Source organism: Geotrypetes seraphini, chromosome 9 (assembly GCF_902459505.1).
Source record: "Geotrypetes seraphini chromosome 9, aGeoSer1.1, whole genome shotgun sequence".
Lineage (NCBI taxonomy): Eukaryota > Metazoa > Chordata > Amphibia > Gymnophiona > Dermophiidae > Geotrypetes > Geotrypetes seraphini.
The window spans coordinates 178,786,527-178,810,449 of NC_047092.1; the positions used below are offsets into that span (position 1 = coordinate 178,786,527).

General features: G+C 44.1%; 1 protein-coding gene across 3 annotated transcripts in view; it reads left to right on the forward strand.

Moving 5' to 3' along the window:
- LOC117366770 (sentrin-specific protease 5-like) overlaps positions 1-23,923 on the forward strand; it is a 56,462-nt gene that overhangs the window by 18,852 nt on the left and 13,687 nt on the right. For all 3 annotated transcript variants that reach the window (XM_033958606.1, XM_033958604.1, XM_033958605.1), the window contains exons 3-5: positions 10,136-10,241; positions 14,051-14,198; positions 18,318-18,365. In XM_033958606.1, the coding sequence (XP_033814497.1) occupies positions 10,136-10,241; positions 14,051-14,198; positions 18,318-18,365 (302 nt within the window). The remainder of the gene's footprint in view (positions 1-10,135; positions 10,242-14,050; positions 14,199-18,317; positions 18,366-23,923) is intronic.

Below are 23,923 nucleotides of genomic sequence, written 5' to 3' on the forward strand. Positions count from 1 at the left end.
CCAGCTCAGCTCCAGGGAGCCCATTCCTCTCCCTGTGTTTCCTACTCTACTTACGCAGCAACATCAGTCTCTACTACATCCCAATCTGTCCTCGCTCCACCTGACAGCTTGGTTTCTCTCGGGCTGACCTCTCCAGAGAATCTGTCTCAGCCTGTCCGTCGTATTTTGGATGCCTCTAGGAAACCGGCCACCCTCCAATGTTACCATCAGAAGTGGACCCGGTTCTCCTCTTGGTGTCTACTACATCATCACGATCCCACCTCATTGGCGGTGGAAACTGTACTGGGCTATTTGCTCTCTCTCTCCGACGCTGGCCTCAAGTCTACCTCAATTAGAGTCCACCTCAGTGCCATTACTGCGTTTCATGAGCCTATCCTCGGAAAACCTCTTACGGCTCATCCCCTGGTTTCCCGGTTCATGAGAGGCCTCTTCAATGTCAAACCACCTCTGAAGCCTCCTCCAGTCGTCTGGGACCTGAATGTGGTTTTATCAGCCCTCATGAAACCTCCGTTTGAGCCTCTTGCCACAACTTCACTCAAATTTCATACATGGAAGGTGATTTTCCTCATTGCCATCACCTCTGCCAGGAGGGTTAGTGAGCTGCATGCACTGGTTGCCGACCCACCTTTCACTGTTTTTCACCATGACAAGGTGGTTCTGCGTACCCATCCTAAATTCCTTCCCAAGGTGGTCTCGGAATTTCACCTCAACCAGTCCATTGTGTTGCCTGTCTTTTTCCCTAAGCCCCATTCTCATCCTGGGGAACAGGCGTTGCACACGCTGGACTGTAAGCGTGCCCTTGCATACTACCTTGACCGTACCAGGGCTCACCGCTTGTCCTCTCAGCTCTTTTTGTCCTTCGACCCTAACCGTCTAGGTCGTCCTGTCTCTAAACGGACGCTTTTCAACTGGCTTGCTGCCTGCATTGCGTTCTGTTATGCTCGGGCCGGTCTTTCACTGGAAGGTGCTGTCACGGCCCACAGGGTCAGAGCTATGGCTGCTTCTGTGGCTTTCCTCCGTTCCACTCCCATCGAGGAAATCTGCAAGGCTGCCACTTGGTCCTCAGTTCACACGTTCACTACTCACTACTGTCTGGATACCTTCTCCAGACGGGATGGACACTTCGGCCAATCTGTGCTACATAATTTATTTTCCTAATGGCCAACCATCCCTCCTCCCTCTCTGTTAGCTTGGAGGTCACCCATGCGTTAAGAATATGCTGCCTGCTTGTCCTGGGATAAAGCACAGTTACTTACTGTAACAGGTGTTATCCAGGGACAGCAGGCAGATATTCTTACGTCCCACCCACCTCCCCGGGTTGGCTTCTTAGCTGGCTTATCTTAACTGGGGACCACGCACTCCTCCGTCGGGCGGGAAGGCACTCGCGCATGCGCGGTGCGGCCCAACTAGAGACTTTCTAGTAAAAGTGTCCGTACCGGGGCTCCGTCGGTGACGTCACCCATGCGTTAAGAATATCTGCCTGCTGTCCCTGGATAACACCTGTTACGGTAAGTAATTGTGCTTTTCGCTCTATTCCAACTATCAAGAGCTTCTTCAAGGCAGCATTTGGTTAGATATTTAGTTTTGAATCAACACCGTCGTATTTTTGTATTTTGAGAATCTTTGACTCTGCCAGCGGATCAACTGATTACTATATTACTATGTAAGTTACTATGACGGGGCACATAAAGACCAACATGGCCCATCTAGTCAGCCCAGGAAGGTGGTTAGGGTTGTAACTCCCTTCTGTGTTTTCTTGAAGCATGAAAATCATTGTCTCTTTCCCATGCCAGCATAAATTTGTCCAATATCAATAGTGGTGTGCAAATCGCAAAACAGATGATTCATCAATTTTTATCTGTTTTGCGATTTGCACACCACTATTGATATTGGATTGGTTCCTCTTTTGGTGGTTACATATTCACGATATATTTGGTGAGGAAAGCATAAATTTGTGTCAGTTAGATGTGATTTAATGTTTATGATGTCATACATAACTTCAAAAATTAATTTTGTTAAGCAGCAAAGATTGCATAGGCTTTGGGTTTGCATTGCTATATATAAGCCAACTTCATGTTTGTTCTGATTAAACTGGCTGTTTGGGAGGGTGGAGGCTGAACTTGCTTCTGAATGTGAATCCTTGTTTCATTTTTTTTTTTATAATTAAATGCTCTAGTATATACTTTTAGCATTGGAGAGTATGCAGCTTTCCCAGCCATTATCCAAAGCAGATATTAGTGTGAAAGTGGCGTTTACCACCCTTTTTCCTGGGTTTATATATTGAACTTGGGTTAATTGCCCTGCCACTGTGCAAGCCAGTAGATTTGCTGTATTACCATTAATTTAACAAAATCCATGTGTACAAGAAAATACAAAAAACAATATTTTTCATTTCTGGCAGATGCTGAAAGCCTTTTTACTTCTACAAGGCTTCCTAACAATAAGAAAACAGCAAGTTTTGTTGCCAAGCTTTGTAATCCACTAAACCAAGCCAGAATCTGTTTAGTTGAATTTTTATTTTGCTGCCCATAGGATGTAATTTAGTTGGATAAGTGAATATGCCAAGGCCAAAAGCTTACATGCCAGAGGAGCAGATTTTAGCTGCAATAGGCATTGGCTATAACTTTTTTTTTTTTTTTTTTTAAGAGGGAGATTGTTTTTGAATGGATAAAATTTGAAAAAAGAATAGTACTATTGACATAATGACTATTAACTACTTAGTCATATATCTAGATAGCAGTACAGTAACTGGCATGTCATTTTAAGTAGTAAACTTTCACCAGTAGGAGTTTGGTATATCCAGGAGGAATAGAAGTTGTCTCAGATGTCTCTACCACCAATAATCAGCTATTCCCTTGCCAGCTGCTGCTGTAGTTTGTGGTATGTGTTCTGCATTTTCAATCTACAAAACACATTTAACAAAGCTGTGTAAGGGTTGCATTTATTTGATGTGTGAACTATATACATTGATATTGAAGTATTTCATTAGAAAGCTTATGTAGTGTAGACCTGATTTAACGGTTTTTCATATGTCCACTAGTTCCAATGGAAGATGTTGTATACAGGTAGTAATATCACTTGGGTAGTTGTGCTCTTCAGCACGTGAAATATGCAGAAAACTTCCTCACCTTGCGAGAAAGAGATTGTGAATCGCCTTCTGTTCCGCCACTAATTTCTGACAAATGGGATGATCAGTGACACTCAGAAAAGCACACAGACAATATAAAAGCATAAACAATAACCCTTTATTATATAAGAATAAAAATAGCATCACCTTGACCCCATACAACTACCATCTTCACAATTGGGAATCCTGGCAATTGATAGGTGGGTGGACCAAAGGACTGCCCCTTTAGACATCTTGGATTCTCCCTCCAGACGTCATGGATTCTAATTCTAGGAGCAGCGTCCCGTCCTTATAAAGGGTGAAATCTGCTGAGTTCAAAAGCATAAACAGCAGGTGCTGGTCTTTTGTTCCTTGTTTTGGCAACACCCAGGTCAAGGAGGTCAGAATGTCAGATAAACAGACTTGTGGATTCATGTCAGTAGTATGCTGAGTTTCAGTGTACCCCCCTGGCCAGTCCCTTTGATGTTGTTTGGGCAACACTTAGGTCAAGGAGGTCAGATGTTGAGGAGAGCATATTACGTAGTATTTTGAATTTCAGTTACCCCCTGGTCATGGGCATAACACCTTCGAACTCTTCCCTCAAAATAAGACAGAAGCAATGTTAAGTGGTAGCAACATTTTTGCTGAATCTATCCTTAAATTTCACAATATTACTCCGACTAATGGGCAGCAATTGAATCGGGTACACAAGTATGATGTCATCTGTCAACACCGGAATGAAATGGCTCTCCCAGAGCTTGGAACTTGTGTAAAGGTTCCGACTATGCACATCCCATCCCACATGTAGTAATCCCCACTTCTTTTTTTAATTCCCCTCTGCTCTGGTGAGAGGATACTAAAACAACCACCCTTTTTTTTTTTTATTTCTACTGAAGAAGAATACTTTTTTCTTTCTTGTTATGGAACCCTGGTACAAGTAAGGCCAGGCTTCAGATTGCTCATCCGTTGGGAGAAAGATGACTGTCGGTGATACCTGCAGGCATTTGTGTCACTGGAGCAAAGCATATCAGATACATGTCCCCTCAAGCTAGAACAGTAACCTCAGTTGGTTCTGTGACTATTATGAGGTAGTGAAGAAACTTTTTTTAAAATGAAGAAAAAAATATTTAGTGTAGAGGTTGGCTGATCCTGTGGTTCAGCGGGTCTTTCTCACTCAATGTTACTTCCTTACCTCACACTGGCTTCAAAAATCCCATTTGTAATAGAGCAGTGCCATATACTCTTCAGAGAAGATCATGGTTTCAGCTGAGATTTCTCAAACAAAAGCAGAGACTTCATTGGCACTGTCTCACAGGTGCAAGTAGGTGGAACCACCTCATTTGCATGGTTTGAAAGCAGTTGCAAAATGCTACATTTCAGCACAGAATACTGCAGTCATAGCACCCACCACAAAGTGCACAAGTTAGAAAATACTTCAGTGCCACCATCTGTGCAGAAGAAATTACCTCAATTCTGGTGCAGCACTGTTAATTCCTGTGCAAACATTGCCAATAGTCTCCCTTCATTCCAAATTGGTCCTCCTGCAACTCAGAAACTATTCAGTAACCACCTTCTCTACAGTCGGAACACTCTTGGTTCTTTGAGATTGCAGAGATCCACAGTATAACCCAGGTGGCCACGAGTATCGACGCCAAAGCGCTGAGGTTCTTCAGTCGGTGCAGGGGTTACTAGGCCGAAGGGCTTGATGCTGTGGTGCAGCCTTGGCCAACGGACAACCTGCTGTATGTCGTTCCTCCATGGCCACTGGTAGGCAGAGTCCTTCGCATTGCTCGGCATGCAGGCCTCGTGATCCTAGTGGCTCCAGACTGGCCCAAGCACCCGTGGTATGTAGATCCAGTTCATGGCAGATCCTCTTCCGCTGGGGTCCTGTTCCAATATTCGATCCAGTCCCTTGTGTCTTACAGCTTGGCGCTTGAAAGGGAATGCCTAAGTAAGAAAGGTTATTCAGATAAGGTGATCACCAGATTCTCAGACTTTCCACCTCTCAGGATTCTGTGAGTTTCGCGTCTCTTTGAGGAGTGATGTTCCATGTGTGGTGTGGCTCCCCTTTTTGCTTCTTGCCTCACATTATGGAGTTTTATAGGATGACTTAGATCGGGGCCTTGCCTACTCCTCCATCCCTCCCTTTTATCAGGCACGTATTATTTTTAAGTCGGGTTGTGTCTATTATAAAGTCTTGTTGGGTCAATCTCCAGTTTATTTGATTAATTCATTTTCCTTTGCTACTCAAACATTCACGTAAAGCTCATGCTTTTTTTATTTTTCTGTCGGTGAAGGGTTGTAAGTTCAAAGATTTCATGAATGTATTCTTTTATATCATGCTGCCAGTTATCTATTATGTCTTTCTTATATCTGGAATTTAGAAAACATTTGAAAACGTACTTATTCTCTAGATTTTTGGGTAATTAAATTCCATGATTGCTCGATTGTAAGTAGATGTACTCTTTGTAAACCGCATAAATCTGCAAGGTTATGCAATCTAGAAGTCAATTTATATGTTATGGTCAGATTGAGGCTTTGCCTTCTTTTCGCAGTCTGTTGCGTGGTCAGCATTTGGCTTCTTCTCCGGATGTTATTCGATTCTTGAGAGTGGTGAAATTGCTCCAGCCTCCAGGTCGTCCTTCAGTTCTAGCCTGGGATCTCCATATGGTTCTTTTTGGGCTCATGGGTTCTCCTTTCGAGCCTCTTGGCTCCTGCACATTGAAGGACCTTACTCTTAAGGCGATGTTCCTAGTAGCCATTACTTCCATGAGACACTTTTTCTGAACTGCAGGCCTTTTCATGTAGGCCTCCCTTCCTGGAGTTCTCTAGGGAGCGGGTCATGCTGCGGCCAGTTCCCTCCTTTCTGTTAAAGGTGGTTTCGCCTTTTCATGTCAACCAGTCCATTGTCCTCCCAGTCTTAAGTAGTTGGGAGGGCTCTTTGGAGGAGAGACAGTTGCATAGATTAGATATCTGTAGAGTCTTTCACGCTTATGTTCAGCGGACCAAGGATTTCCGTCAGTTGGATCATCTTTTTGTCCTTTTAGTGGGCCCTCGTAAGGGGGATGGTTCTTCCAAGGCTACAATTACGCGCTGGATCAAGGAGGCTATCGCTTCAGCATACCTTCTTCAAAAGAAGCCTGTTCTGGATTTTCTCAAAGCTCATTCAACCCGGGAGGCAGGCAGCTTTTTGGGCTGAGTCTTCTCTTGTGCCTCCGGTGGATATCCATTCTTTTGTGCGATACTACCGTGTGGATGTTCAGGCACATCAGGACACTGTGTTCAGTGAGTGTGTTCTTGTGGTGGCCCTTCAGGGGTCCAACCCATGATAGGTTCTGCTTTGTTACATCCCATCTGTTTCTGTGCTGGTCTGGAGGGCCGCTAAAGAAAGAGAAATTAGGTTATTACCTGATAATTTTCTTTCTTTTAGTCCCTCCAGACCCGCCCTGGCGTTTTTATTCAGTGTCTTTCTCGAAGAGTACTTTTTTTCTGCGGTATCTTTTTATCAGGATTGTTGGGGAGTTCAATAAGAGCAGTGGTGTTGGTTCGTCTGGCTTAGCTGGCGAACTGTGGGGACGTTTTTGAAGGTTCTTATTCTAATCAATATCCAGCAGTGTTTTTTCCCTGTCCTTTCTGGACAATTACTTGATATTCTCCTTCTGGAAGTGTCAGTGTCTATTTATAGTTCACAGTTCTTAGTTCTTGCTTGGCTATTTGTCAGACTGATTGTAGAGGGGACTGCACAGCCCACTTATACAGCCAAAAGTCAATGTCTGTCTCCACCAGCTGGCAGAGGAACATAAACCCATCTGTTTATGTGCCGGTCTGGAGGGACTAAAGGTTCTTACCTGCTAATTTTCTGATTTCTCCTTACTTATCCAAAGTGTCATTGTGTACTTAACCAGAGATGCTTCCAGTACAGGCTAGGCTAGGATGTCAACCTCTAGGCTGTTTGACACTGATCAAAAGCCAACTGCTCTATCATCTAGAATTTAAGATCCAATATTTTACTCCGTTTTGTCTACCTGAGTTAGTACTGGCTGACCATCAGGTGACAAATGGTTTGTGTCAAATAGCCACTCAGCTACCTACATTTTAGGGTAGAGGTGGGCACATTTTTTGACTTGTGGGCCACAATGGGTTCTTAAATTTGACAGGGGGGGTGGTCTGATGTGCCCTTCTATCCACTGTATGCCCTCTCACCCTTCCATATGGTATCTGCCTTCTTTCTATACCCCTCTCCCCTTTCCATCCAGCCCTCTCTTGTTTTTACATGATTCAATCCAGCTTCACTGCTCTCATCATTTTTATCTCTCCTACACCAGATCTAGCATGTTTGTCCCTCTCTCCTTATTTCTCTGCTGACACCCTACCAGCATCAATCTCTCTACTTTCTCATTCCTCTGTCTCCCTTTTCCCTCATCTGATCTCTCCGTTCCACCCTGACCCCTTCCCCTCCTCTCAGAGAAGCCACTACTCACAGTGCCTCAGCCTCCTAAACAAAGCGGCAGACCTCTTGTGGTGTGTGCGTGCAATATCTACAACCCCCTTCCAGCCTTAAACCCTACACTGGAGGTGAGGTAAGATGAATGGCCTAGTGGTAGAGCTACTGCCTCTGCACCCAGTGCTGCTCCTTGTGGCCCAGGGCAAGTTACTCAACCCTCTATTGTCCCAGATACAAAATACTTGTTTATTCTTAAACTGCTTTGAATGTGGTTGTGTAACTCCAAAAAAGGTGGTATACAAGTCCAATCCCCCTTAGAGACAGTGGAGTGAAAAATCATCTGAGCCCCCTCTGCAAAACACTGCTGCAGCCTGTTCATTTCCCGCCCCTCACCTCTGAGGGCTAACACCCTCTGCCCCCAGCACAGCAGGGCAGCCTCTGACCCAGGTACAAGTACAGGATACGCAGCAAGCAAATGGAACAGAAGCAACTCTCACCTTTTGCCAGTCCGTCTTCATCCCCGTTGCGTAAAAGATCGAGTTTGTACAAAAAAACCTTTGACTCCAACTCCTTTGTTTATGGTATCTCCACATCGACTGATTCCTTTATTTATATTTCTATTCAGGTGGTGTACTACATGCAAGGTGTGGCTCCTTGAGATTTTGGTTTAATTTGTTTATCATTTTTGGTCAGCTATTATGGATTTGGCTTGTGATCTGTATGTGTGACCGAGGTATTCTGTTAGCATGATTTTTCTATGCACCATTTGGTAGTAATTTGGCTTATTCAGTTGTCTCGATAGTGGAAGGGATATTGGGGAGAGGAGACAGGGGTTGTGTTGATCCTTGTTCTATATGATGGCAGTTGTACAGAATACAGGCAGTCCCCAGTTTAAGAACGCTCAACTTACACTGAACTCGTACTTACAAACTGGTGTACTGCCTCTCCCTTCTTGTGGCAACATGCCCCTCCTTTCTCTCTTCCTTGTCCCAACGCGTCCCTCATCATCCCCTCCGTTCCGTGTCCCAAATTCATGCCTCTTGCGGATGTTTACCTCTGGCTAGCTCCCTCCTCTCAGCCATACTTTTGTTGGCAAAGCTGCGAGCAGTGGCTTCTGCACGCAGTCCGCTGGGCTTCGCAAAGCAGCGATCGGTGGCTTGTGCATGCGGACCGCTGACCTGGAAGCCATCCCTCTGATGCAGATGTTGGAGGGAAGGCTCCCGGGTCAGTGGACTGCATGCAGAAGCCACCTCACAGCTTTGCCAACAGAAGTGCAGCTGGAAGGAGGGAGCCAGCCAGAAGAGGTAAATGCAGGAGGCATGAATTTGGGACGTGGAACAGAGGGAGATGATGAGGGGCGAGTTGGGACGCGGAAGGTTGGAGGAGGGTCACGTTAGGGAAAAAGAGGGACTGCATTGGCATAGGAAGGGAGAAGCAGGGTTGTGTTGGTACAAAGAAGGAAGGGAGGGAGCACAAACATGAGACCCAGAATGGAGTGAAGGAGGGGAGCGTGAACTTGGGATATAGGATGGAAGAATGGAGGAAGTGGGGAAAGATGCCGAGGTGGGGAGAGAATAGAAAGGGAAAATTGGGGGTCTGAGAGGGAAAGAGAAGTGCACATGGGGAAAGAAGAAAGCAGGTGAATTGTTGGGCATAGGGAGAGAGAGAAATATTGGCATGGTGGTGGGAGAGGCATAAGGTACAGATGCATGGGGAAGAGAGAGATGAGAGGGAGAAATGTTGGATGTGGTGGTGGAGAGGGAACAGATGAGCAAAAATAAGTGTAACCCTCCTAGTTTTTCTTTCTATTTAAACTACAGTACTTTATTTTGAGGCCTGTTTATTTAATGTTTGATGTTTTTATAGACTGTACAGGATCTGAGTTACATACAAATTCAACTTAAGAATGGTTTAAAAAAACAGAACTCGTTCTTAACCCAGGGACTGCCTGTATCATTTCGTTTTTATACTTTAACAAAATTATTTCAATATATAATAAAATCATAACTACTCGAGGCTCGTGCAGATGGGATCAGACAGAGTTTGCAGGGCTGGAGACAGAGTTTGCGGGGACGAGGGCAGACTTTGTCCCTTGTCATTATCTAGGTGCTGCTTTCATTAATATAAATATCATAAAACATATTACATTTTACAGTAAAATCATCAAAGAACTTAATAATCAAAATATATTCTAAAAGTAAAACATATCCTGAAAAAATGGTTAATCAAATTATTGTATGTGAAATAAGAAATTTGAGTATTATAATATTTACATGGCATACAATTTAATTGTGTTGGTGGTCTGAGTTGATCGGCACATTTTCACAGACTCCGATTCCAGTAACCCAAAAATTGCTTCAGATTCCCAACTCCACAGCCCTGGTCCTAGTGTGCAGTTTCTAGACTCACACTGTAAACTGGTTTGTCTTTTCAAAAGGTGATCAATCAAATTAAACCTTAAACATCATCACTTACTTATGTACTTGATTAATTCTGCTGTCTGCGAGAACACCTGTTACAGTTAAGCAACTTTGCTTTTTCTTCATGCATGATTTTTTTCTCTCTTTGTTCACTGTTTTTTAAAGGATTCCTCGCAGAGGTGGTGAAGAAATATGGGAGTTTAATTCCACTTTGTGAAAAAGATGTGCTGGCAAGATTAAAAGAAGTCTTCAATGAAGATTTTTCTGGCAGGTTTGTGAATTCTAAATCAGTGTTTAATTTATTGAAATATCAAATAGTGGCTAGCTTGGTGACTCAGTGGCAGTGGATTTCCTGAAGGATTTCCTGGCTCAGTTCTTCCATTTCCCAGGTTAGGCAGAGCTAAGGATGCAGTGAAAGTGGTATTCACGGCTCCTGGCAGATTGAGAGAGTGCTAATTGTGCATTGGTGACAGCTTGTGGCTGGATTTAGGGCTGTATGGTCCCTAGCCTAAAGCCGTTGTTGTAAGGAAAGCTAATAAAGATATGGCTGAATTGCTTAACAAATGTTTCTGTTCTGTGATCACAGCTGAAGAGCAGGACCGCAGAAGAAAAATGCAAATAGGGATGGAGGTGTGGTAGACCTTGATCGATTTTCAGAGGATTGTGTCCGTTAGGAGCTAGCTAAACTAAGCGTGGGGCTGTGGGGCTGGATGGTGTACATGCAAGGGTACTGAAGTTCTGGTGGCTCAGCGGACTGACCTGTTCAATGCTTCTCTCGAGTTGGGAGTGGTATCGGAGGACTAGAGAAGGGTGGAAGTAGGGAACTACAGGCCCGTAAGTCTGACCTGTGGTAAGTAAATTAATGGAAGCGCTTTTAAAACAGAAAATAGTGATGTTTCTGGAATCCAGTGGATTACAGGACTAGAGGCAAATCTTGTCAGTCAGATCTGACTGGGTGACCAGAGAATTGGATAGAGGGAGTGCCCTAGTTTTGTATTTAGATTTTAGCAAAGCCCTAATAAATATACTGAGTGCTCTTGGGATGGGCCCCAAAGTGATGGACTGGGTCAGGTACTAGTTGAATGGAAGGTGACAGAGGGTAGTGGTCAATAGAGATCTCTCTGAGGAAAGGGATGTTACCATTGGTGTGCCTCAAGGGCTTGTTTTTAATATTTTTGTAAGCGATATTGCTGAAGGGCTGTCTGGTAAGATTTGCCTCTTTCTGGGTGATGCCAAAATCTGCAATAGAGTAGACACCCCTGATGGTGTGAATAACATGGGGAAAGACCCAGTGAAACTTGAAGAATGGTCTGAAATTTGGCAGCTAAGATTTAATGCTAAGAAATGCAAGGTCATGCATTTGGGCTTCAAAAACCTGAGGGAACGGTACAGTTTAGGGGGTGAAGAACTTGTGTGAAAGAGGCATGTGTTTAGTATGCTATGATCTAAAGGTGGCCAAACAGGTTGAAAAGGCAACGGTGAAAGCTAGAAGGATGCTAGGGTGCATAGGGAGAGGTATGGCCAGTACATAGGCAAAGGGAGGTATTGATGCCCCTGTATAAGACTCTGGTGAGACCTCATTTAGAATATTGTATACAATTCTGGAGGCCGCACATTCAAAAAGATAAAAAGGATGGAGTCAGTCCACAGAAAGGCAACTAAAATGATTGATGGTCTACATCAGGGGTAGGGAACTCCGGTCCTCGAGAGCCATATTCCAGTCGGGTTTTCAGGATTTCCCCAATGAATATGCATGAGATCTATTTGCATGCACTGCTTTCAATGAATATTCATTGGGGAAATCCTGAATACTCGACTGGAATACGGCTCTCAAGGACCGAAGTTCCCTACCCCTGGTCTACATCATAAGGTGTATGGGGACAGACTTAAGATCTTAATAGGTATACTTTGGAGGAAAGATAGGAGAGGGGGAGATACAGAGATGCTTAAATACCTAGGTGGCATAAATGCGAATGAGGTGAGTCTTTCCTCCAGAATGAAAGGGCATAGATTGAAGTTAAGAGATATTAGGCTCTGGAGTAATTTAAGGAAATATATTTTTACAGAAAGGATGGTAGATGCATGGAATAGTCTCCTGATAGAGGTGGTGGAGACAAAGTCTGTGTCTGAATTCAAGAAAGGCAAGAGGGATCTCTTAGGGAGAGAAGATAGTGATGCTGCGGATGGGTAGGCTGAATGGACCATTTGGCCTTTATCTGCCTTCATGTTTCTATGACTTGGCTAAGTGATCTAGGCGGAGATATAAAATAGGCTTGAAAGCTTATGGTGCCAGCCTCCAATGCGTTTCATGGTTTGATTTAGTATGTCAAAAGAGCATGAGGAGGCTTTTTGTGGTGGACTTAAGGATTCAAGTCTTGGAGCTGCATGCCTATAAAGGTAGGTTACAGTCTCCAGGGCTAGTTGCAGCAAGAATGGAATCTATCTATAATAATAAAACCCTAGAGCGCGCATGCGCTCTTGAAAATCCGTGATTCCTGGCGCCGTGAGGTGTGCTTCTGTGGCAATATTCTATTTGACACCTCACGGCGCTTGCAGGGGCTGGAGGCGCGTGCGGTGGCTGAAAGCGCTCGACTGTGCTCTCTCCCTGCCCGCGTCCTTGGCGCTTCACCGCCCGCCCTCACTCGCGCGACTGTGCTCTCTCCTCGTGTCCTTGCCACGTTACCACCCGCCCTCACCCGTCGCTGCTGCCGATCCTCCTCTTCAGAGCAGCCTGCGATCGTGGCCGGCTTTAAAGAACCTCGCAAGCCGCTCTCCAACCTCAGTAGCATGCTCCCTCTGACGCACGGGATCGCGTCAGAGGGAACGTGCTACCGAGTTGGAGAGCGGCCTGCTAGGTTCGCTAAAGCCGGCCACCATGATCGCAGGCTGCTTGGAAGAGGAGCAGGCCAGAAGATGCCGGGATGGAGGGAGGGTAAGAAGGGGATCAATACCGGGAGCCAGGGGGAGAGGGAAAGGGGGCTGCTTTGGGGGGGGAGGTGTGCTGGGGACAGACAGCTTTGCTCTGGGGGGGAAGACAGAAGGGGCACTAGAGGGAGAGGGAAAGGGGGCTGCTTTGGGGGGAGGGGTGTGCTTGGGGCAAACAGCTTTGCTCTGGGGGGAAGACAGAAGGGGCCAAGGAGGGAGAGGGAAAAGGGGCTGCTTTGGGGGGGGAGGGGTGTGCTGGGGGGAGACAGAAGGGGCCATGGAGAGATAGGGAGAGGGAAAGGGGGCTGCTTTGGGGGGAAGGTGTGCTGGGGACAGACAGCTTTGCTCTGGAGTGGAAGACAGAAGAGGGCCATGGAGAGACAGGAAGAGGGAAAGGGGGACGCTTTGGGAGGGGAGGTGTGTGCTGGGGGCAGACAGCTTTGCTCGGGGGGGGGGAGACAGAAGGATACAGACAGCAGCCAAGGAGAGAGAGATAAAGAAACACAGACAGACAGACACATCTATTCTAGCACCATTAATGTAACGGGCTTAAAGACTAGTGCAGTTATAAACAAGAGGACTACATAACTTAAAACAGCATATTGCATAGGCTAGTATAAATCTTTGGGTCCGATTACATGAATATTCATTTTATTATCTTCCATTCTGTATAAAAAGTTAACCTCTGTAAGATGAGATGTTCAGGGGCATAGTTGGCAACGCTAATGCTATTTTAGTACAAGTCCCATTTAATGCAATGAAATATAGTTACTAATCAGTAAAATACATCTTGGTGGTAGTCCATATTGATAACGTCCCTGTTAGTGTGGACTCCAGATTCTGCTGTAAACGGCAATGTGCTGAACTTCGAGGAAAGTGGTCTTTAAATGGAGCTTAACATCAGCGACTGCCTTTCAGTAGAAGTGTTTTTGAGGTGCCTTTTCTGTCCCTTGCCCTGATTTACTTTCTTTGATTCATCCTGCAGTTCCTTTCTTCCTTTAACAAGTCTCTGCACCAGGAATATTTCCCATAATCTGAACTACCTGTATGTTGAAGACGGTGAAATGTTTTCCAGTATTATAACTAAAGTTTAAACACAGGTGAAGAAATGAGATCAAATCTTCGTATTTATTTTTTACCTTTAATGTATTTCAGAAAATCATTTATCACCAAGGAAATAACAAGATATCGGGCAAAATATCCCAAACTGCCTGTGTGCAATTTCCAGGTCTTCTATAATAAGCACATGCTTGATATGGATGATCTGTCCACTCTGGATGGTCAGAACTGGCTAAATGATCAGGTAGGAAGTACAGAACTGGTCATTTGAGATGAATTTCACATTTACTGTATAGATTCAGAGCTGAGAAGCAGAAATCCAAGGTCCTCATTCATTGTACAGTAACTTTGACTTTCCACACAACCATGCACCAGGGTCCACTAATCAGAAAAGTGCAAATTTGATAACCAGATTGAAGAATTTAGGTTTTTAAGTCAATGAAGGTCCATTTTGTTTTACAAAGTCTCTCTACAAGACTGTTTCTTAATCATTTGCACCTGAGAAAAATCCATTAGACCAGGCAACTGTTGAGAAATTGTTTTTTGTGTTTTGTTTTTTGATACATTCACCATCCAAGTTATAAGGATATTGCTGTCCTCCTGATTGAAGAAACTATGGCTTAACTTGGTGGTACTTAGTAGAGAATGACATGGTGAAAAAATTCATCACCGTTCCCGTCCCCGTGGATAACCACGGGAAATGATCCCATGTCATTTTCTAGTGTCTATTTCGACCTCAGTCCTTCTGCACCAGCATTCTTCAAAGCAAAGCTTGCGGGTCAGTGGTTGTGGCCATTCATACTCTGATTCTTATGTAAGCCAAGGATAATGAAGCCATTGTGACATCACTGATGTGATTGGCTCTTAGGCACTGGTAGAATGAGGCATTATGACATCACAATCTCTGCTCTGGAATGTTGCTGCTCAATCTCAGCATTCTTCAAAGCAAAGCTTGTGGGTCAGTGGTTGTGGCCATTCATACTCTGATTCTTCCCTCTCTCCTTAAAGAATGACATGAAGATGCTTTCCCGCGGTTATCCGCGGGGACAGGAACGGTGATGAATTTTGTCACCGTGTCATTCTCTAGTACTTAGCTTTGGAATTTAGTGAGAGACTTCAGTTTTGGATTTATATGTATTATGAAAGTCGTTCTATATTGAGATATCAAAATTTTCACTGCTTGGTAGTGAGTAAAATATTGTGAAGCCCCCTGTGGTGGCTTGTATTTTAGCATGTTTATATTGAAAATATGATTATATTTAATCTAAACCCTAATAAGAGAGAATCCTATTGAATAAATAGTTCATACAAAAATATTATTTGATAATCAGCAAAAAGATACTAACATTTAAGGTCGCCTTTATTCTATAAACGGTTAGGTTAGGCACCTAACAAGTGCAAAGCGCTGTTTAAAAAGATGTAGGCGCCTGCATCGAGGCTATGGAAGCTCTTTACGGCGCCTAATGCCACTCTTAAGTATGGCTAACGCTGGAACTGGCTGGCATTAAGTGTCAAAGCGCCTCAAGTGAAAGGTAGAAACCAGAAATTTAGGCCTTGAAAACCGTGGCCTACATTTCCAGTGCCTACCTTTCATGAAGCCATAATTCTACAAATGGTGCCGGTATGTGAAACACAATCGGCGGGTGTTTTTTAGGCAGCTGCCGATAGCCAGCGCCATTTGTAGAATCCAGCCCTAAGTGTCCCTGTGTAAAAGAGTATATTAACTTCCCGTTCAGTATCTGATGACATCTACTTAAGCAGCAATAACGTCAACTAAATATTTCCTGTAACAGTTTATCAGTCTCGTATCACCCTTTAGACGTTTTGGCCCATTCTTCAATACAGAACTGTTCAGCTCTGATATTTTTGAGACCTTCCTTGAATGATCAGCTTGCTTCAGGCTTTGTCACAACTTGTTAATTCGAAAAATGAAAAGCAACCTCATTAACCAAATATTACTTTACAAAAGGCTGTAAATTATAACTTCTCAATAAATATAATCAGATTTCAGTGAAACTCTGAGTTCAATGTCATATATTTTCATTAATTCAAATTCCACAATATTAAAGATGCTAGATACTCTCCTGAAACACCTTAATATGGATAAATTATATTATAAAATATTAGGCAGAAGAGCTCAAAGTGGATCTACACAACATGATCTTTTTATCACATATTTTGTGAGATGGGAGGTTATAACTTTATCCTAGCCCAGTTAAAACAATGGGTTCATAGACAACGGCGCGAAAGACAAAAGCGCGCGCCGACAATTGATCACAGCGCGCACCGCTCTAAATTACAGTTTTTAGGGGCGCCGACGGGGGGTTTTGTTGGGGAACCCCCCCAGTTTACTTAATAGACATCGCACCGGCGTTATGGGGGGTTTGGGGAGTTGTAACCCTCCACATTTTACTGTAAACTGAACTTTTTCCCTAAAAACAGGGAAAAAGTGAAGTTTTCAGTAAAATGTGGGGGGTTACAACCCCCCACAACGCGGCGCGATGTCTATTAAGTAAAGTGGGGGGGTTCCCCCCACGCCCCCCCGTCGGAGCACTAAAAACAGTAATTTAGAGCGGCGCGGCGGTGCGCGCTGCGCTCAATTGTCTGGGCGCGCCTTTGTCCCGACGCGCTTTTGACCTGACACCAAAACAATGTCCTCCAACTGTTATGTAAATATGAAGTGTACAGCTCCAAGTTCCTTCAATAGGTGATTCAGCATGATTAACCATGTGATTATTTGGATCAAGAGATAAAAAACCAGAAAGGAGAAATCAATTTATTAAAGCAAGATATGGTATTGCTGAAGTCTGAAATACAAGAAGAAAACAAGGAACTTAAAACAATTAAAAGTAATCAAGATCTACTTGTTAAAGATAATCTAATTATGAAAACAAAATTGGAAGATCTTGAAAATAAGACTCAGGCTAATAATTTGCGTTTAATTAACTTTCCAAAAATTTCATCAATTTCTCCATGAGAAATGATAAAGCGCTACTTTCTGGAGATATTAACAATACCTGAGAATTCTTTACCACCTCTTACAAGGGTATATGATTTGCCCACAAGAAATCGGGATCCTCAAAAGAAAGAAGATGAAGGAATGTCGCAGGAAGCACCCTTGGACGTTTCCACTTTATTGGAACAATCAGATAAGAGAATTGGCTACTCCAGCCACTCTCTTACTGACTGTAGCTTTGGCTCCAGATAAGGACTGGATACTTAAACTTTTCTTTAAAAATAGGTCTAAGGACTTCCTGGGTCTCCATATTCAAATATTTCCTGATGTCTCAAGGGAGACTCAGAAGAGAAGAAGGGAATTCCTAATGTTGAAGCCAGGTGTGACCCAGATTGGAGCTTTTTTCTTTCTTAGATATTCATGTAAATGTGTCATCAGATACCGTTCTTTTAAATATGTTTTTGTAGAACCGGCTCATTTGATTGCTTTTCTTTCTCTGAAACGTCTTGAGTGTGGAATACCAACTGTACCTAAGTGATAATTAGCTCTGCATCAGCACAGATTCAGTAATTTTCTTTGTAAAACTATTCTTCAATTTAATTACTCTTTTCGTTAATCTTGGATCCAAAATGGAGGACTAGTGTGTGATTAAGATAAGAAATGTTTTCTTTTTTCCTTTATACTTTGATCCATTATTAGGATTGGAAGTTAACCTAAATGTTATATTTTCTTGATTATACTTTCTGTACAAGTTATGCTTGATAATAATGTAAAATCTTATAAATAAAAAACCATGTGATTAAAACTTTTAAACATATAAAAGAAAACACATGTGATAACTCCTGGGTTCACTAGAATATTTTCATCATTTTTTTAATAGCATAAAAAAGTTATCTGGATTTGGACTTATCCTGCATCTTATGTATATTGTATCTTTTCTCCAGTGTTTGTGAATAAAGGAGGGGGATATGCTTTCTAGAGAATGACACGGGGACAGAGTTTGTACTCGCCCTATGACTAACCGCAGATACCCATCCCATTCATCCATTAATAAGGAGAGAGGGAGGAATCTGAGTATGAATGGGCACAGCCACTGACCCTCAAGCCTTTCATTGAATAATGCTGGTGTACAAGGACTGAGGATGAGATACACTAAAGAATGACATGGGGACAAATATGTCCATTTGTCATTCTCTTAAATGAACATAAACTGTAAAGTATTGCTTTCCTGGTCAATTGGGCAGACTGTGGATGTACAGTTGGTTTTTATCTGCTGGGTTACTAGGTCATTCTGTGTATACTGTTCTTGGTTGGCTTTATTCTGCTAATGCAAGCTTCAGATTAACTGCCCAGAGTTTCAGAAATGCCAAGCAATGTAATGTTTAAATGTTTCATGAATCTTTGCAGGTTATTAATATGTACGGTGAACTCATAATGGATGCAGACCCTAGCAAGGTAAGTTGTTTTGTTTATGTGCAAAAACATTATGTGAGCGGTCCAGAGGAGGGCGACGAAAATGATAAGAGGCTTGTACCAGAAGACGTATGAGGAGAGACTGGAAGCTCTGAATATGTATACCTTAGAGGAAAGGAGGGACAGGGGAGATATGATTCAGACATTCAGATACTTGAAGGGTATTAACATAGAATAAAATCTTTTCCAGAGAAAGGAAAATGGTAAAACCAGAGGACATAATTTGAGTTTGAGGGGTGGTAGATTCAAGAGCAAAGTTAGGAAATTCTACTTTACGGAGAGGGTGATGGATGCCTGGAATGTGCTCCCGAGAGAGGTGGTGGAGAGGAAGACGGTGACGGAGTTCAAAAAAGCATGGGATGAACACAGTATCTAGAATTAGAAAATAATATTAAATATTGAACTAAGGCCAGTACTGGGCAGACTTGCACAGACTGTGTCAGTATATGGCCGTTTGGGAGAGAATGGGCTGGAGAGGGCTTCAATGGCTAGATGGACTGGAGTAGGTTTTGACAGAGATTTCGGCAGTTGGAACCCAAGCACAGTACTGGGTAGAGCTTTGGATTCATGCCCAGAAATAGCTAAGAAAATTTTTTTTAATTGAATCAGGTTGGGCAGACTGGATGGACCATTCGGGTCTTTATCTGCCGTCATAGTAACATAACATAGTAGATGACGGCAGATAAAGACCCGAATGGTCCATCCAGTCTGCCCAACCTGATTTAATTTAAATTTTTTAATTTTTTCTTCTTAGCTATTTCTGGGCAAGAATCCAAAGTTTTACCCTGTACTGTGCTTGGGTTCCAACTGCCGAAATCTCTGTTAAGACTTACTCCAGCCCATCTACACCCTCCCAGCCATTGAAGCCCTCCCCAGCCCATCCTCCACCAAACGGCCATATAGAGACACAGACCATGCAAGTCTGCCCAGTACTGGCCTTAGTTCAATATTTAATCTTATGTTAATATCTATGTGCTAAACAATAGGCACAAATGTGTTCTAGCTCTTTTTGGAAATGTGCACAGTGAGCCGCCCTCTCTGCAGAAACTTTGTGCTTATCCCAGGACAAGCAGGCAGCATATTCCCACACATGGGTGACGTCACCGACGGAGCCCCGCAGCAGACAGCCTCGAAAGCAAACTTGCTTGAAGATCTCGATCTTTCGAGCACTGTATCGCGCATGCCTTCCTGCCCGAACTAGGGGGCGCATCTCCTGAGAGGATCCTCAGTTCGTTTAATTCCGCGGAGACAAGAAGACACGTTTTTCTACATCTCTGCAGCATTGCCTTCTCTTCACCGCGGCTGTTTCTTTTCTTTCAGTAAAGTTCGGTCGCTGTGCTCTCCTATTGTTTTCTTTTCTTTTCTTTAAAAAAAAAAAAATAATAATAATAATAAAAAGTTTCTTTTATTTCTTGTCCGGCCGGTGAGCCTTGGGCCTAGGCCCATTTGCTCCTCTCGTTCGACACGGACTTTATTTTTTCCATGTCCCGGCCTCTCACCGGGTTCAAACGTTGTCGTCAGTGTAATGTGTGATTTCGGTCACCGATCCCCACTGCCGCTGTCTACAGTGCCTGGGTCCCTCTCATTCCCCAGAAGATTGTCACTGTTGTTTCACTCTTACTCCACGGGCTTTTCGACGTAGGTGTGCTCAATTTTTTCAACTTTTCGGAGACATGGAGCAACCTTCGGATTCTACTTCGACCTCGGCGGCTGCCCCGGTCTCGAAGGCTTCGACTCCGACGACATCAACGACTACGGTCTCGAAGGCTTCGACCCAGGCTCCGGCTGGAGCTTCGGTCTCGAAGGCTTCGACCTTGCCTGCTTCGGTTCCCTCGAAGACTGTGCCATCTGCGAAGTCTTCTATAGGGGGTAAGTCTCCGGGTTCTCTTTCAGGTGCCGTACCCAAGAAGCCACCAGAATCCTCTGCACATCCATCTTCCAAGCGTACCTCCAAGATAAGGGAATACTCACCTTTGAGGTCGCCCTCTTCGGAGCGTACTGCTGCACCTGCGAGATCAGAATCATCTGTCTCGGTGCCGATGCTGGAGGACATGTTGAAATCTATACTCACCACTCAGATTTCCTCCTTAGTGGCTCAATTGGTTCCGTCCTCGACCTTGCCTCGGACTGATCAGCCTGTTACCCAACCATAGCTTCCAGTATCTCGAGGCCGATCCAGGACACCGAAGAAAATTTCTTCGTCTGATTCTTCTCCAGACTCACCTCCTCCAAAGCACCGGTCGAAGCATTCGAGACCTATTGCTTCCAAGCTTCGGAGGGAGTCTTCGGCATTGGATACCGAGACTTCTCTGCCTCATTCTTTGAAGAAGAAGCACGGATCTCGACACCATCGTGCATCGACTCGAAGTCCTTCTCGACCGAAGACTCCACCGTCGAAGCCACCCCGTCGAGACAGTTCACCACAGACCTCGACTCATTCAGTACCACGTACACCTGGTACTTCTCCATCCAGGAGCCTGAAGAGAAAACATTCTCTTACTCCACCTCACAGTGCAGCTTCTTCTGTGACTCTACGTCTAGACTCAGAACCACTTTCACCATATTCTAGAGAGGCTTCTCCCTAATACTCAGCTCTTCCTAAATCTCGCAGTGTATCTCCTGAGGAAGCGTCTGATTCCAAATCCATTTCTTTTGCCAAATTTATTTTTGATATGGGACAAGCTCTCAAACTGGATCTTCATTCAGATTCTAAGTATACTCCTGAATATTTAGCAGATATGGAGCTTCCTCATCCACCGAAAGAGTCCCTGAGGTTACCTATGACTCCTGTTCTGAAACAAACCTTTGTTCGTAATATGGAGACTCCTTATTCCATCACTGCCATTCCATCTAAATTGGAATCCCGTTATCGAACAGTTCCATGCAAAGGTTATGAAAAGTCTCAACTATCTCATCAATCCCTGGTAGTAGAATCCTCTTTAAAGAAAGCACATCCTTCTAAAATCTATGCTTCAGTTCCTCCAGGTAGAGAAGGTCGTACCATGGATAAGTTTGGTCGCCGTTTATACCAGAACTCTATGATGGCAAATAGAGTTCTTAATTACAGCTACATTTTTACATCTTACTTCAACCATTTTCTGAAGATTTTACCATCTTTTTACCCGGATATCTCTACCACTCGTCTTTCAGAATTTAAACTCATCCTTAAGACTCTTTCTCAATTACGACTCTTCATGTTACAAGCCTCATATGACGCATTTGAACTCTCGTCTCGAGTATCTGCCTTTGCTGTAGCCATGCATCGTTTAGCATGGTTACGTATTGTGGACATGGATCCCAACCTTCAAGATCGATTGGCAAATCTACCTTGTCAGGGAAATGAATTATTTGATGACTCTATTGAGGCAGCTACCAAGCGTCTTTCAGAACATGAACGCTCTTTTGCTTCCCTCATTCGACCAAAATCTAAACCTTCACCAACTAGAGGTTTCAAACAGACTCCACGTCGTTATCCTCAGAAAACGACTCCTGCTTTTTCCAGACCTCCTCCTCGTCGTCCTCCTCAACAACAGCGACAACAAAAATCTCAGACTCCTGCTGCCACCAAGCCTGCTCAGTCTTTTTGACAATCTCAACATGAGCATTCCAATTTCTCTGTTTCCAAATTCTCCCCTCCCCATAGGGGGTCGCCTTTCCACATTTTATCACCAGTGGGAGCTCATTACATCAGATCTCTGGGTGCTTACCATCCTACGAGAGGGATACTCTCTTCGGCTCCTTCAGGTGCCTCCAGATTGCCATCCAAGAGAGTGTCTTTCCAATCAGTCGCATCTTCCCCTTCTTCTTCAAGAAGCTCGAGCTCTGCTTCTCCTACGAGCTGTGGAGGAAGTTCCTCTTTCCCAAAGGAACTTGGGATTCTACTCCCGTTATTTTCTAGTTCCCAAAAAGACGGGGGATTTGCGACCGATCCTGGATCTCAGAGCTCTCAACAAATATCTAGTCAAAGAGAAATTTCGAATGCTCACTCTGCCAACTTTATATTCTTTAATGGATCAAGGGGATTGGATGTGTTCCCTCGATCTCAAAGAGGCGTATACTCATATCCCTATTCATCCAGCATTTCGCAAGTACCTCAGATTCCAAGTAGGAAGCCTTCATCTGCAGTACCGAGTTCTCCCCTTCGGATTGGCTTCTTCTCCTAGGGTTTTCACAAAATGTCTCATGGTGGTGGCTGCAGCTCTTCGCAACCAGGGTCTCCAAGTATTTCCATACCTAGACGACTGGCTCATCAAGGCTCCCTCTTCTTCAGGGGTTATTGCAGCGACCCAACAGACTATTCTTTTTCTACAAAGTTTGGGATTTCACATCAACTTTCCCAAATCTCAGTTGACTCCTTCTCAGTCTCTCCAGTTCATAGGAGCAACTCTGGACACTATCAATCTGAGAGCATACCTTCCACAACCACGCCAGGCCGCCCTGCTTCAGATTTCTCAACAACTCTTCCAACTTTCAACTGTTCCAGCACGAAAGATGATGGTTCTGCTCGGTCACATGGCTTCTACAGTTCATGTGATTCCTTTTGCCAGACTTCACCTTCGTATTCCTCAATGGACACTGGCATCCCAATGGCAGCAATCAGTGGATCCACCAACTCGACTGATTTCCATAACTCCTTCATTGCGGAAGTTTCTCCGTTGGTGGATGCTCTCTTTGAATCTTTCAAGAGGCTTGCTGTTCCACCCTCTTCCTCATCAGAAAGTCCTCACAACCGACTCATCAATGTACGCATGGGGAGCTCATGTGGACGGTCTTCGCACTCAGGGTCTCTGGACTCAAGCAGACCGTCGGTGTCATATCAATCTGTTGGAACTCAGAGCGATATTCTATGCTCTCAAAGCTTTTCAACATCTCCTTCACGACATGGTGATTCTTGTACGTACCGACAACCAGGTAGCCATGTATTATGTCAACAAAAAGGGAGGGACGGGATCTCACTCCCTCTGTCAAGAAGCTCTGAAATTGAGGCATTGGGCAATTCTTCACAACATCTTCCTCAGAGCTGTTTATATTCAGGGTCAACACAATTATTTGGCGGACAAATTGAGTCGTCTTCTACAGCCTCACGAATGGACACTCAATTCTCCTACTCTTCGCCAAATCTTTGCCCGTTGGGGAACTCCGCAGATAGATCTGTTTGCGTCACCTCTCAACTTCAAACTGCCTCAATTTTGCTCCCGCATCTATGCTCCTTAACGTCTCGAAGCGGATGCGTTTCTACTGGACTGGAGGAATCAGTTCCTTTATGCTTTTCCTCCGTTTCCTCTGATTCTCAAGACTAGTCAAACTGAAGTCAGACCATGCCACCATGATTCTGATAGCTCCTCGGTGGCCCAGACAACCTTGGTTCTCCCTTCTACTTCAACTCAGCACCAGGGAGCCTCTTCTTCTACCAGTATTTCCCTCTCTACTCACACAGAGTCACGGATCCTTGCTTCATCCCAATCTGCAGTCTCTACATTTAACAGCTTGGTACCTTTCTGCATAACAGACTTTTCTCAATTCTCTCCGTCTGTTCAAGA